Source organism: Typopeltis vanoorti, chromosome 4 (assembly GCF_054136105.1).
Source record: "Typopeltis vanoorti isolate ZY-2024b chromosome 4, IOZ_Tvanoo_1.0, whole genome shotgun sequence".
NCBI classification, from domain to species: Eukaryota; Metazoa; Arthropoda; class Arachnida; order Uropygi; family Thelyphonidae; genus Typopeltis; species Typopeltis vanoorti.
Genome location: NC_143552.1, coordinates 93,669,227 through 93,684,124, shown reverse-complemented (window position 1 = coordinate 93,684,124; position 14,898 = coordinate 93,669,227). Strand labels below are relative to the sequence as shown.

Here is a 14,898-nt window from a genome sequence, read left to right as displayed (position 1 = left end):
AGAAATGATTCTGTTAGACATTCCACGTGACTTAATAAAAATACACATAAAAAATTATCTATTATGACCTATTGAATTTAATGGCATGTTAGATTCAGCTCAGTACCCCATTGTAATGTCATTTGAATTACATTTTCATTTAAATTTAAATTACTTAAAGTTAAAGTTTATTCCACATTGTAAGTTATAAACTTCAATGCACAAAAAAGAATCTTGATACAAGGCCACAAAAGTTGCCACTAATAAAAATTACATAGTTTATCAATTTTAATTATTTCAATAAGTTCTTTAGAAGAACATTAATGCTGTGAGAGAGAGAGACTATAGCTGGGATTTTTCTGTGATCAACTCGTATTACAGCAAACCTGTAGGGAAGTATGGAATAGCCTGTTATAATGGATATTTTACTATAGAGAATTCCTCCTAGCACAAAATTTTATATATGGAGCTTTGGTCAGGAATTTCTGGTAGTTTGTAATAGTGGCATTTGCCAGTGAGTCAACTCTAGCTTGTTTTAGTGAGTGTTGAAATAAACAATGTTTATTTTAGGAAAAATTAGCAGCAGCATGTAACATTTATAACCAAAGTGACCTCACTACTGAAGAAAGATAATACCTGATAAATAGAACTCACAAAGTAGTCTTATGTAGTTTTAAATATCACCGCTTTTCAAAAATAAACACGAGTAAAAACATGAACAAATAAGAGAAGTAAATTAAAAAAATTAATGAAATCATTTATCTTGCAAAATTTAGAATGTAAAGTTCAGTACTGAATGTTATTCTGAATGAAGAAAAAGGCAATATATTCATTGCAAAAAGCACTTCAGGGAATTAAAATAATTCAAAAAAGAACAAATGTGTTATTAATATAATTAATAAAAAAAGTTAAAATTCCATGAACAAGCAGAAATTAAAAGCTTAGTTTATCATCGCTTCTTATTTGTTCTAAATGAAAGAAATAGATGCCAATGATATTTAAAAACATTTCTGTATTTTGATTACAATAAATAAAAGTCATAATTCACATGAAACAATTAATTTCAAAATTTTTCAACTTTATCAGCCGATATTAGAAATTTGCTAATTACTAATTAAAACTTTGCATATATATAAAAATCCATAACAACCCATAATATAAAACTTATCTGTTGTTTAAATTAAAATATTTTAATTTAAGAAAAAATAAAATAGCACTATATCTTCAGAGGTTGAGATAGTCCAAGAGACAATAAGCCAGGAAAAGTGAAAAAACAAACATGAAAATAATGCCAACAATTCCCACTGTAGCTGAAAAAATTATATAAAAAAAGCAAAAAATTAATGATTGTCTTTTCGTATTTTTTCTTTAAAAGCAAGGCTAGAACAAATAAAAAATTCTTAAATTAAATTTTTCAAAATAAAGGGAGAAATTGAATACAATTGAAAGCCCTAAATGGATGATATACTTGTTTAGTTTTCATTCTTGATCAAAATATGGGGTTATCATTTTAGATAACCCCATATATATATATAAGGTTATTAAATGAAATTCTGTCAAAATAGTTTGATTCAACAGTAATTTTTCATGAGACAATAATAATGACATCATAAAAAAATAATAAAAAAAAAATTTTAAAAAATTCAAAGTTATACGAATAATTAGAATATTAAAACTCCTTTCAAAAATCAATCGATACAGATAAATCTAAGACTTATCTGATAAATAAGTCTTAGATAAGATAAATCATGGATTAAATATTAATATGAAATCACCAATAGTAAAATTGCCAATTCTAGTAAAGACTATAACTGTAGTTCAAAGATATTTATAAATGGTTCCTCTGCTTTCATGATTTTGTGAAGAGAAAATACAACAGAATTCTTATAATCATGAATTAAAGGATGTTTTCATGGCAAACAGATGAGACTGAGTTACCATGCTTGTGATAGGTCCATCTAATGTTGGCAGCAAACTGGATGTTTAATGGCATGCTCATAATACAGTTTAAGTGAACAGAACTGCAGACAGTACCACTATTTCTGCCACTACAAGGAAACTAGAAAGTATAATAATATTATTATTATTGTTAGACCTCAAGGAGTCTGGGACTCATCGAGGGAGGCCATTGTTCATCCACACCTGCTGTCATACCTTCTCTTAAACTCTTGTAGATAAGTTCATATGTTGGTTACATAGAGCTTTTAATTTTTCAGGAAATGACAATGTATACTAGAATAATAATTATAAAAATCTTTAATTAATATCTTCCTATACTTACATCATTAGGGATCACAAAATCAGGCTGAATAAAGGCAACAGAAGTCAGGCCTAGAGTTATAAATGGCACCCCTAGTGTGCTGAATTGGGTTGTCTTGACAGCTGGGCTGATGATCTTAAAATGTATGCTTCCCAAATTTGGGAGTCTCATTCACCCAAATTTGTGGAGGTCTGGAAAGTTTTTCAGAGCTGAGGCAGATTTGAGGAATAGTCTTTCATATGTTTGCTGCAGTGTAATAGAGTGGCCTTTTTCTTTGGACACCCACCATAGGATATGATGGGTGTCCAAAGTATGGTCAGCAAATCCTGAGTGGCTGTATTGGTGGAACTGGATGTAGTTGTTGTGTTCAGATATGCTGATATTGGGACCTGGAATATACTGGTAGGTCCAGGGGATGTGGCTGATCTTTGGTAGAGCAGATAAGAGATGTCACTTTCTTATGTGGTCTGTAGTTTCAAGATCATATTTCCTTAAGATTTTTTGTTAATTTTTTGGATGTTCCCTAGATATATGGAATGGTGACAGATTTTGAGCAATCTCTGCTTTGATGCAGGAGGGAGGGGGGATTGCAGTTAAATGGTTTTAATATTTTTTGGAGGTTGTAGTCATTGGCTAAGAAAGTGGTAAGGATATGGTCAAGTTCAGTAGTTAGGGCACTGTTATCCGAATTGATTAATTTTGCCGTTATATAAGGTTTTTATAATCCCATATTGTTAGGGGGGGGGGAATGACTGCTGGTGAATGTACCTATTTATATGTGCAGCTTTTCTGTAAACAGAGAATGACAGGGACCTCCACAAGGCTGGCATGTAATCAGAGTATCCAGGAATGGGAAACTTGTTTTCCTTTTCCAAGGTAAACTGGATCTTGTGGTGTTGTTGTTTAGGTGTGTTAAGAAATTGTGGAGTGTATCCAGGCTATGTGGCCAAACGGAGAACACATCATCCACATAGTGTAGTCAGACAGTGGGTTTATGTGGGCAGAGTTTAAGGCTTTTTCTTCAAAGGTCTCCATAAAGCTGGCCAGGGATGGAGAGAGAGCGGAGAACCCATGGCACTCCTCGGTTTGTAGAATTTTCCTTACTAAATGAAATAGCATGAGTTCGTGGTGAGCTGAAATAGGACTAAAATATTGGGAGGAAATATGGCTTGGATGAGGCCTAAGGTATCTTTGAGTGGGACATTGATGAATAAGGAGGAGATATCAAAACTGGCCATTATGTCAGTATGTTGGAGTGTGAGGTTTTCTATAATGGCTTTAAAGTGGGCCGAGTTTTTTTTTTTTTTTATGTGTGAAGGTATGTTGCCAGTACATTGTGTGAGCACTTTGCGCTCTGTGTTAGTGCTTGCATGCACATATTGTTTTTTGTGATCTCTGATGATGGCAATGTAACATTGCCAAAATATAGTTGAGAGTTTATTTTTCACTTGGTTAGAGTATAATAAAATTAGTTTAATCCTTTATCCAAGTGTGAGCAAACAAAGTTTGCGCCTGAAAGTATCTTCAGGACTAGGGTAAAGTGGTACAACACCAGGACAACTCGTTGTAAAGGTGGAGCAAGCTACCAACCCTCCTATCTCAGTATCTCCTATAATGCAAAACACATCTCCTTGCGGATATGTCTAATGTTATGCATTATGGGAAGGGCCACTACCCAGACTAGTTTCGATCTTTATTGAGGTCTCTTCAGTGGGAGCCAGGCCCAGGTGGAGATACCAGGCAGAAGCATTTGCAGGTCATCTCTACCTATAGGATTTGCCAAATGGTGTGCCACCCTTTTTTAATAAATTAATTGTGTTTTGCATTATAGGAGATACTGAGATAGGAGGGTTGGTAGCTTGCTCCACCTTTACAACGAGTTGCCCTGGTGTTGTACCACTTTACCCCAGTCCTGAAGATACTTTCAGGCGCAAACTTTGTTTGCTCACACTTGGATAAAGGATTAAACTAATTTTATTATAAGCCAAAATATAGAAAAGTATTAATTAAATTTTTTTATAATTAATATTCTCTTAAACTCATTTGCACTAGATGCACACTCACTACTTCATCATGTGTTTCACTTACTCAAAGCTCTATGAGAAAAAAAAAATCTAGCTCTTATCTATTTCTTAACTGAACCCAAACATAACTTCCACAGATGCTCCATTGTCTTCCCACCTTCTATATAAAGAAAAATGTTCTCAACCGATAAGATGTTAAATGGTGCAGGAATTACCAGTCTTATGTCTTCAAATGTAGGCAAACAAAATATACAACTGTTTTGTTGATGAAGCAGGTTTAAGGAGCCCAAATAAAGTTGTCTGGTGTATTTCATTTAGATGAAATAATTTTCACATATATAGAAAGGAATAATTACAATACTGAATAATAATAATAACAACAGATTCCTGAATAATAATTCACTATTCTTCATGTGAGCCTTAAGACCTCATCTGAATACCTAACAGACAAAAATAAGTTTATTTTTGCCTGTTTTGTTGAATTCTTAAACCTCCATTGCTATCTTCTGTTTTTCTCAGTTATAAATTGCTTATTACAATATTATGAGAGAGTAAGAAAAGCAAGGGTAACTACAGCAACACTCCTTTGTATAAATAACTCCCACTTAAATAAAACAGGTGGTTATAATTAATGCTGTGAAAACCTTCCTATAGATAAAGTTTTGAACCTTGTTTACACCAAATATTGAAAATAATGAACAAAAAAGATGTCTTAGGTGTTTAGTAAACAATTTCTATAATTCCACTAAGATACAGTTAAAAAAAAAAAAAAAAAAAAAAAAAAAAATCACATTTGACGTCTGTAGATGCTGTATGGTCACTCGGGTACCTCACAGGGTTTTGGGAGTGAAGCCTTCTAGAAGTAGTGGTATGCCCTTTCCACATAGAGTTGGCAGAATAATCAGAAACATCCAAGCCCATGGCAGGATTCAAACCTGCAGCCTCTTGGCTGCAGAGCAGATATGCTAACAACTGGGCCAACCATGCTGGCAACATACAGTTGGATATTTTATATATTCACAAAAAACATGCTTTTAACATTATCATAACTTCATATTGCTAAACAGTTAAACAAAAAGGCGACATGAACCGAATGTCGCCGAATTGAAGCCTTTGGCTCTTTATTATAATTAATACTTTAATAGGACACCTCTTGGCAATTCCATTAAAGGGATGTAAGTTCTGTTCGCTACAAACTTGGTATTAACATGGTCTACCTACTCACTGATGAGACCTCAAAAAAGGTCAAAACCGGTCTGGGTAGTGACCTTCTCTCATAATGTTGAACAATAATACAGCTCCTAGGAGTTAAGTTCACATTATGGGTAAATATCAAGAATAGTGATCGGAGCTTGCTCCACCTTTTACATGAGTTGCCTCAGCTTGCACTACCTTCAAGGGTCAGTTGCTGCACTATCCAGGTATTTGCTTCTGCTTGGAATCGCCGAACTTTATATAGTTTCTATATTCGGCATGAAACTCTTCGAGTTTCTTATTCGGCTAAGAAACAATATGGGATATAATATCCCTTAACTTAATTATGTTCATGTCGCCGAATTGAAGCCTTTGGCTCTTCATTATAATTAATACAAGAAATAAAGTTTCTTTGACTATATCACTGTTGATAGTGACATCTTGATGTTTGTTCAGAACATGAGTATAAGGGGAATATGAAACAGGAATTGATCGCTGTTTAGTTTTGAGCAGAATAAAAATTAATATCATATTGAAAATAAAAATATGGAAGAAAGCTTTAAAAAGAATCAAAGTAGAGCAGCTTTCAGAGGTGAAACAAATGCTATAGAGAAAAAATGAAAAGTATGAAACAATAATAAAACCTTGGAGACTCAATGGCAGACTGAAGAAAACAATGTCTAATTCAGTCAGAGAGATGGTGAAGCTGTCTGCAAGGATAGAAAAATCAAAACCCCATTCTGGACTCAGGAAGTTAAAGAATGTAGTTTAGGAAAAGAAGAAAGCATATCAAAAGTTCCTGGCAAGTAAGTAAGTATGCAAAATGAGAGAATACAGAGTGTAAAAGTGGCTAAACAAAAGTCATGGGAAGACTAGTAAGAATATAGAAGACAAATATCAGGAAGGTGGCAAAATGTTCTGAAAGCTAATGAAAAAATGAAGGAAGGTACTATAAAAGGAATCAGATGTCAAAAGAGTGGCATGAAAAGTATCAAGAACCTGACACGTAAAGAGGCAGCTGGAGAAGATGATATTATACCAGAAATGCACAAGATATAGAAGTATAAAAGTTGTATAGTGGCTGCACTGCATGATCCAGAAAGAATGAGTAAAAGGTCAAATTTTGGATGATTGAAGTAGAGCTCACAGTCATCAGTTATCACCACTGATGTCTGATGCACTTTTCACTATTTTGCCAGATGGTTGCAAACTTTTTCTACACCACTCCTTTATATCTACTTACTCCCATCTTGGATGGGAGTAAATAGATATTTAGGTTTTGATCTTTCTGCTGTTATCCATTATGCAGATATGTCCAAAAATGTTAAGTTTCCTTCTAATTATTTTCTGCATAAGCTTCTGTTTTCAATTTACTTTTCTACAGTTCTTCATTTGCTACTTTTTTTGCATCCATCAAATTCACTTTGACCACATCCATGGACAGAACTCAAATATGCATGCTGCCAACACGTTCATATTTTATTCAGTGCCTATAAGATAACTTTCACTTTTGTTATTCAAGATCTTATTTCCTTTTTTTACCATCTAAACCAAGCATCATGTTGCTCCCAAGGTGTGTGAAACTCTTAATCTCTTTCAGCTCTTGTCCACTGACCTTTATCTCCTCTTCTCTCCAAGCATTGTTTTATTTTGATGTTCATCATCAATTCACATCTTTTCTTCTTCGCATCATTACTGTTATTTCTAGTTCAACTTCTTCAGTAATGACTATTATATGCAAATCTTAATTTATTCTTGTACTTTGAAGTGAAATTATCCTTATATTCTCCTTTATAACAGCAATGATTCTTTCCTAAAGAATGAGAGATACTCAAAATTTGTTGTCTTTTTCTGAATCCTGCTTGCACATCTTTGCCCATGACTTTGTCCTTCAGTATCTTTTTCTTCCATTATTTTCCTTATTTTTTCTGTTAATATCATTGAGTACGTTGCCTATATGGCTTGTTAGGGTGAATGTTCTACGAAACAACCAATTTTTGCAGATAAATTTTGTTCTTTAATTAATTAATTAATTTTTTTTTTATGAGTATTAGAATTGGTCATGTCCATTCTTTCGTTGCTTTCTCTTCATCTAACACAATGTTACATAACTGGCATCGTTCATATATCATCATCACCATGCTTCAGCATCTCTTCAGTGATCATATTATTCCTGATTCTTTTATAGTTCAGATGGATTATTGCTTTCATAACTTTGACCCTCCATTTGTGCTTGGTAGTGACATTTCCTTCATTAATGAACCTCTTTTGAAACTCAACACCTCCATGTATTTTGTAGAAACAATGTATTAATAATAACTGATAAAACTGATTGTGAGAATCAAATGAATTTCTTTACTAATTGAATATGTAAGTGTTCAGATCACATGTTTTAAGATAAATAACAGGTTTAATAAAATATTACCCTACAATATTAGATGTTATCAGAACTTCACAATTCATACCTTTAAATAAATAACCAGAATAAAAACGTTAAATTAATTGTTGGAATAACTAGTTGCTGCTGTCATGTTCTGTAGCATTGTGTGTGTGTGTGTGTGTGTGTCATATCCTTGGTTCATGGCAGTCAAATTTTTTATGAAAGTAGATCAAACTTTGTGTAGGATTAAGCCTTCATTTTTGTTACATTGTGTGGGGATTCATAGCATTTCAGAGGCTTTCTTGTAAAACAATTATGATCATTATAAACGATTTTTGTTTGTTGTCAAACTACTTGATGGTCTGTGGTAGTTGAATGGGATGCTAAACTTGATTTATGCTGCCTTTGTTTTTCAGCGTCTCTTATGTGTTTAGACATGCAGATCTCCCCAGCCTTCCCATCCAGCCTACATAACAAATGCCACAAGAGCAATGAATCTCAAAAACTTGGGATTTTCATGGGATGATGTGGAGCTTTTGGATGTTAGAATCAGAGATTCTATACAAAAAAGACACTTTAATATTGTACTCACAGAGCAACTTTGCCATTTTGGCTGTAACATTCTTGATGTAAGGTAGTGCGATTACATTCTTGAAATCTTATTTAAGTACAGAGTTTGTATTAAGAATTTTGTTGATTGGCTTTGGTTCATAACCATTGAGGAGAGGTTATGCCTCAGGTAGTGAAGTTCTTTATTCCTATTAATTGATGTACTAGACATCTTGTATACTTTCTCTTGTAATGTTTTCATCATGCCTATATTTTGTAATGCATGACATATATATTCAAAGATAGTGTTTAAAAAGTCTTACTGTGCCTGGTGGGAAAAGGTTCGACAGGAAGTTAATGCTACATGAAAAGTTTACATTATTACTATCATCATATCCAGTACTCTGTTACATACCAGGAATTTGATTTGGTGATAATTACCACTATGGGTTTGAATTATAAAATATTAGTGTTGATAAGAGGATGGCTGACTGACATATCAAAAAGTGGTATACGAGGGATGTGAGTCTGCAAGATTTAAGGTAACCAATGGTGTACCACAAGGATCAGTCCTTGGTCCACTGTTATTCAATCTGTACATTAATGACATTGGGAAGGATTTGACAGGCAACATACAGCTATTTGCTGATGATGCAAAAATAGGTAATTTAATCAGGAATGCGACTTATATGCAGTACTCGTAGAATGATTTGAATAGGCTGGAATTATGGGCATTGGAAAATGGATGTCAGTTCAATCCAAAAACTCAAATACTTGCTTCATCATTATAAAATTTCTAGAGTATTCATGAGGTAGTTAGGATACTACCAAAATCCACTAATTTTTGTGTGTCGAACATGGTCCCAATGAATATTTTCTTTGAAATTATTAATTGCATTAATCCACCTAGATATCTTTTTTCCTGTCATTTCAGCATCACATATCCACTTTGTTAGCCCTTCCTCTTTCTTTTTAAGTGCCCATATCACCTGAATCAATTCTGCTCACATTTTTCGATGCTAACAATATTCTTTCTAACATCTACAATTTTGACATAATTCTACTACTGATGTCATCTGTTCACTCCCCTAATTTTTTTTCAGCACTCATGTCTGTAATCGCTAGTCTTTGGCAACTTATTTTTATCCCAACGTTCAGATTTTCTTTCAATTTGATTTGAATACCAACTTTTTTTTATATTTGCAAATATAGTAGTTTAGATAAATTCTCTTTTATTCCATATACTTTTATTCAACTGGCTCACTACCATACTCTGTTTATTCTATTATCTATTTCCATATTTAATTTGCTACCTTAAATATTGGGATATAATTTTTAACTAAGTGTTTTTTTGTTCTATAGGTTCTCCATTGAGAATGAAGTTGATGTTTTCCATGTTCCTGACTATTTCTAGTTTATAATTTATCTTCTTATTGCTGATTTTTGTACTACCAGACACTTTACAAGCATAACGCATAAAATAAACAGCTGAAGTGTATATTTCTGATTTCGATCTTAGGTTTAATGCTAATGTGATTTATATAAATGATGAATAGCAATGGGGGGGGGGGGAAAGGACATACGCTATTGTCTCATCTTATTTACTTAGCCATCTTCCAATAACTTTAATTCTAACAGCTCACTTATCATTTAATTACAGGTTATATAATGCTTGGATAAGCATTATATAACCTGTAATATCTTATACCTCCATATCTGATGTCCTTAAACCATATAATTGTAACATTTTGAAGCTTTTTTTTTTTGCCTTGCACCTTACACATTCCTTTTCCATATCAAAAACTTAAAACTGATTCCTGTTATATACAATCATTTGTCTTAAAATAATAACCTGATCCTGATATTTCTCATTAGGCATAAACCTTGCTTCTTGTTCTCTAGTTTCTCTTCTATAATTTTTGATACCTCTTCTTAAGCAGCATTTGCATAAATCTTATCTGGAACACTCAGAAATTCCCCTCAATTCACATGATGTTTATTTCCTGTTTTACAGATGCAGACTATGAAAGCTTTACTCCAATCAGACAATCTGAATATGCAGGATAGCTGGTAAAACTTTCATACCTCCATATTTGAGAGCATTTCTGGCTAAATATATCATCTACTCTACCAGCCTTTCCACATTTCAGGCTTTTGATAGCTTTCTCTTCCTCAAGTATTGATATGCACTCGTGATTGCATTTCTCTTAATATTTTTCTCTTTCTGTTCTTCACTGCTTTTATTTAACAGGCTTTAAAGTAATTTAATTTGAGAATAAATATCTTTTATCTTCAGTTTTCATCATCTTTATTATCTCTGCTTCATTTTGCAATTACCCTTTCCTCCATTAAAGAAACATTTTCAACAGCCTCAAGTTCATTCTGCCATTTTCATAACAATTATCTTCCATAAATATAGAATTTATAGAAGATAAATGTATTACATCAAAATTTCCTTTTGACTTTTGTTTCACTATGTTTACATATTACTTAGCTTTCTTATACATGATACTTGGTATAGCACACTATATTCACAACTGCTGCAATTTACTTAATGGGTTTCTGTGTATACTGGAAAATGACTTTGAAAAAGGATAACAATGTCATGGTGTAACCATCCCTTATCCAGCTCAATTAATTATTGTAGAAAGTCGGTAATTTACAAAGCCAAGATAACTCGATCAAACTCACAATATCCGCCAACTTCTTTAAGTTCAACAACTCCATATATATTCAAATTTTCGGTCAAAAAAACTGTGATATCACCTACAATGGCTCTACCATTAGGTCTTCATGGACTAGACTACAAGAGCACTTCCGGGATTGCAACATCATTCCGGAACATCTAAACACAAAAAAACATTGCAACATCAAAAATAAAAATAAAATACAGAGTACAGGGAAGACATAAATTGCAGTTCACGCCCTTGAACTGAAACATATCCCGCAAATCGACAAGGCCATAATCATAGACAAACAAGACAACAAAACAATTGCCATAAAATGTGATGAAAACTCAATCAACGTCCACCGATCCTACCTAATTTCCAAATGTTGGGCGATTCACAACTTACAAATCAGGCCACGCATCAGACCATTTAGTGACAACAAACACTTATTTGGTAGATTCAACTTGCAGTCATGACAAAGCCCTACACTCTTTCCGAAAATGTTCCAATGATGGTCAGTCGACTGAAACGGTTTGCACCCCGTTAACGTTCTCCCCTGCCTCATATATATATATATATATATTATTAAAATAAACCCGGGTTTCCAATTTATTCTTCCTGCGTCAACCCCCCCCCTCCCGCGGTCCCTTGTCATAAACAACCTTCAGCAGAAACATGGAATTTGAAGACATCCTAGTATCAAAACAAGGTATGTACAAAATTTTCCTCCTCTTTTATTCTGCTATAATTGCCTTCAATACTCAGCCATAATGCCCTAAAATATATAAATTTTTTTTGAGTAAAAATAGCTAATGTATTTAAAATAAGGGACACTCCTAAACAAAAACAGGCTATAATAGCAATAATAATAGTGTTTAAGAGTAGCATGGGAATTTTCCCAGTAATCTCTCTTAACAGATCATATTTGTATCCACTCATTCCTGAACTGAGCAGTTTACTAAATATGGAATGAAATGAACTAGAGGAATATATAAATTATACTGTAAGTTACAGTATAGGTTGAAGGGTTAGCAGTTAATGATTGTAGATAAACATGGTGTTTGATATTAAATGATGCATACTGTAGGATCATTTCATTATCTACAAAAATCTATGTGGATAATGGAATGGTTATATTTAATGTGATGTGAAAACAGGAAATATATAAACTGAGATCTAACTATGAATCCTCTGCAACAAACATGCAACATTCATTTAAGATTTACTCATCAGATCAGCTTAAATAACTCCTTCAATAAATTTGGTATGAAAATTAGCAATAAAGAGCTGAAATGCATGACTTGTTTGAGGATCACTATTGCAATCCCATCTGTGAACCCATCAAGTTCATGCATTTTAGCTATTTAGGTACTATTTTTTTTCTTAGTAAAAGTGAACAAATTAAACATGCAAATAGACTAAATAAGGCTATGCCTAGTAAATTCATTTACTGGGCATAAAAGAGAAATCATCAAAAGCACCAAAACAGCAATATACAAAATAATGACTTCAAATCAATTTTGATATGTAAATGATATCACTGCTATGAGAGTTTTGGGTAGCCAGAACACACTCAATAATATTAAAAACAGAGGTATCAGAAAGGAACTAAAATTAATGTTTTTTTTTTTTTTTTAGATATTGCTTATCTGAAGTAATGAAAGCATAAGTTCTTTTAAGATCATAATGATCATTTAAAAATGACAGATTAAAGATTAAGCAAAAGATGCTCAAAGAAAAGACAGTAAAAAAAATAACTCAGAAAACAATCTTATCTAGAAAGATTGTGGTTTGCAGTGCCTTATAAAACAGAAATGTAAAACCTGACAGAATGAGAGAGAGAGACCTAAGAAATAACAAATTTGAGAGAAAGCTGTTGACAGAAAACTGGTAACCTATATCTTTTGAAATTACATTAAAAAAAAAAAAGGATTTGCTGTTGAGAATTGGTATAAATTCTCAACAGCAAAGAAGTCAAATTAAATATGGCAGTTAATAACAATCACAAAGCTGACATGGTGGGAATAATAACATCAGATGGGAGTATCAAATACAGGGTGATCAAAATTAAAGTATACATGTTTAAGACTTTGTGAAGTGCCACCAAATGCTGTGAGACATTGCAGGAATACATTATGTGTCATGCTGAAGCAATATCTTAAAAAGTTCCAAAATTCACCACCAAAAAAAAAAAAAAGGAGAAAAGCAACAGGCATAAACATATTTTTATTCACTTCCATTATGTATTCATGGGCTGTACTGTTCAATGTTGCCCTTCCTGATATGCTACAAAATGAATCCTTTGCAATGTGTTTAATGGCAGAATACAAGTGATTAGGACTGATGTTGCACACATGCTGCGTTATGCTGTCTATCAGCACTGGAAAGTTATCAGGATGATCCTCATAAACCCTGTCTTTGAGAAATTCCCAGCACCAGACACTGGGGAGATGGGAAATTACAATCAGGTGAACAAGGTGACCATGCAGCAGTAAACACACAGCTAATACTCTGGCTTCCATGAAATGTTCTCAAAGAATCTCCTGTACAGAACAACTGATGTATGAAGGGGTCCCATCCAGCATGAAAATGACTTAATCCATGCACAGGTGCTGCTGTAGCTGTTGCACAACAAAATTGTTTATTATATCGCAATACCTCTCACTAGTAGCCGAGCAGGTCACAGGACCATACCGGTAAATGTCCTCAAAGAAGAATGGTGCAATGATAAATGAAGTTACTATCTGGTGCTGTAAACTTGCACCAGATAGTAACTTTGTGTTAATGCAAAGGAATTTGCAGGATTGCATGCGAGTTTTGCATAGCTCATACCCGGAAATTGTAGGTATTCACAGCTCCGTTCAGGTGAAAGTGAGTCTCACCTTCGCACAAAATCATTCACAGCCAAGCTGCATCTAACTCCACTCGAGCAAGGAATGTTAAAGTGAATGTCAGTAGACTTTCAAAGTTCTGTGGGTGCAATTCCTATGTCAGGGTTATCTTGAATGGGTACAAATGCAGAATCTTCAATAGCATTTTACAGAAGGTGCATCCATGTGTCCTGATACAACATGTACACTGCAAGAACCAATGCTGTTATTCATGGCCTATTCCTCAAATGGTAGTTGGGAGTTGAAACCTGACAGAGGTCACAAACCAATCAGTTTACAACAAGTGAATGATGTAGCCTTTCTTTTCATCCACTACAGGGTGAAGGCTTCTTCCAATGCAGGAGAATTGGTCTACTTCTCCCATTGGTTACCATGGGAGTAATAGACCCAATTCTCCTGCAATGGATGAAAAAACAGGCTGATCATCATCATCATCACATCATCATATATATTATAGGGATGAGGAAAGAGTAGTAGAAACACTGTTGTAAATCCTCAAGTCTGACTTGTGACAGTCATACACGGCAATAGTAGTTTACTATATACTCCTCATAATGAACAGCTACATCTGTTAGTGACAAGTGCAACATTTATGCAGTTGCATAATGGCTATTATTATATGATATCCATAGGGTCTGAGGACATGTAATAGAAAGTCAACCTATGTAATACAGCATTACATGATCCACCACACGCAGCAGTACAATCCACTTTGCATTAGACCATCCACTGCACAATATTTCTGTCTGTTAATTGCATACATTCTCTGATTGGTTTGCCTGTTTTGCAAGACATAAAAACCAGAGTTTCCATGAGAAAATAATCCTGCTAACTCCATATGAAAACGGTCACCTTCAATTGAGAAAGGTATACATCATGTAGTAAGCACGGTTAGCCTAGTGGCTTTGTGCTTTGCATTCATATGCCTGGGGAAGGAGTGTCCTACGTTCGA

At 33.8% G+C, this 14,898-nt stretch overlaps 1 protein-coding gene across 2 annotated transcripts in view; it reads right to left on the bottom strand.

Moving 5' to 3' along the window:
- Nucleotides 1-1,075: 1,075 nt before the first annotated feature.
- LOC150107501 (guanine nucleotide-exchange factor SEC12) overlaps nt 1,076-14,898 on the bottom strand; it is a 100,052-nt gene continuing 86,229 nt past the window's right edge. For both annotated transcript variants that reach the window (XM_090391348.1, XM_090391349.1), the window contains exon 9: nt 1,076-1,289. In XM_090391348.1, the coding sequence (XP_090247474.1) occupies nt 1,204-1,289 (86 nt within the window). In that variant the 3' untranslated portion in view covers nt 1,076-1,203. The remainder of the gene's footprint in view (nt 1,290-14,898) is intronic.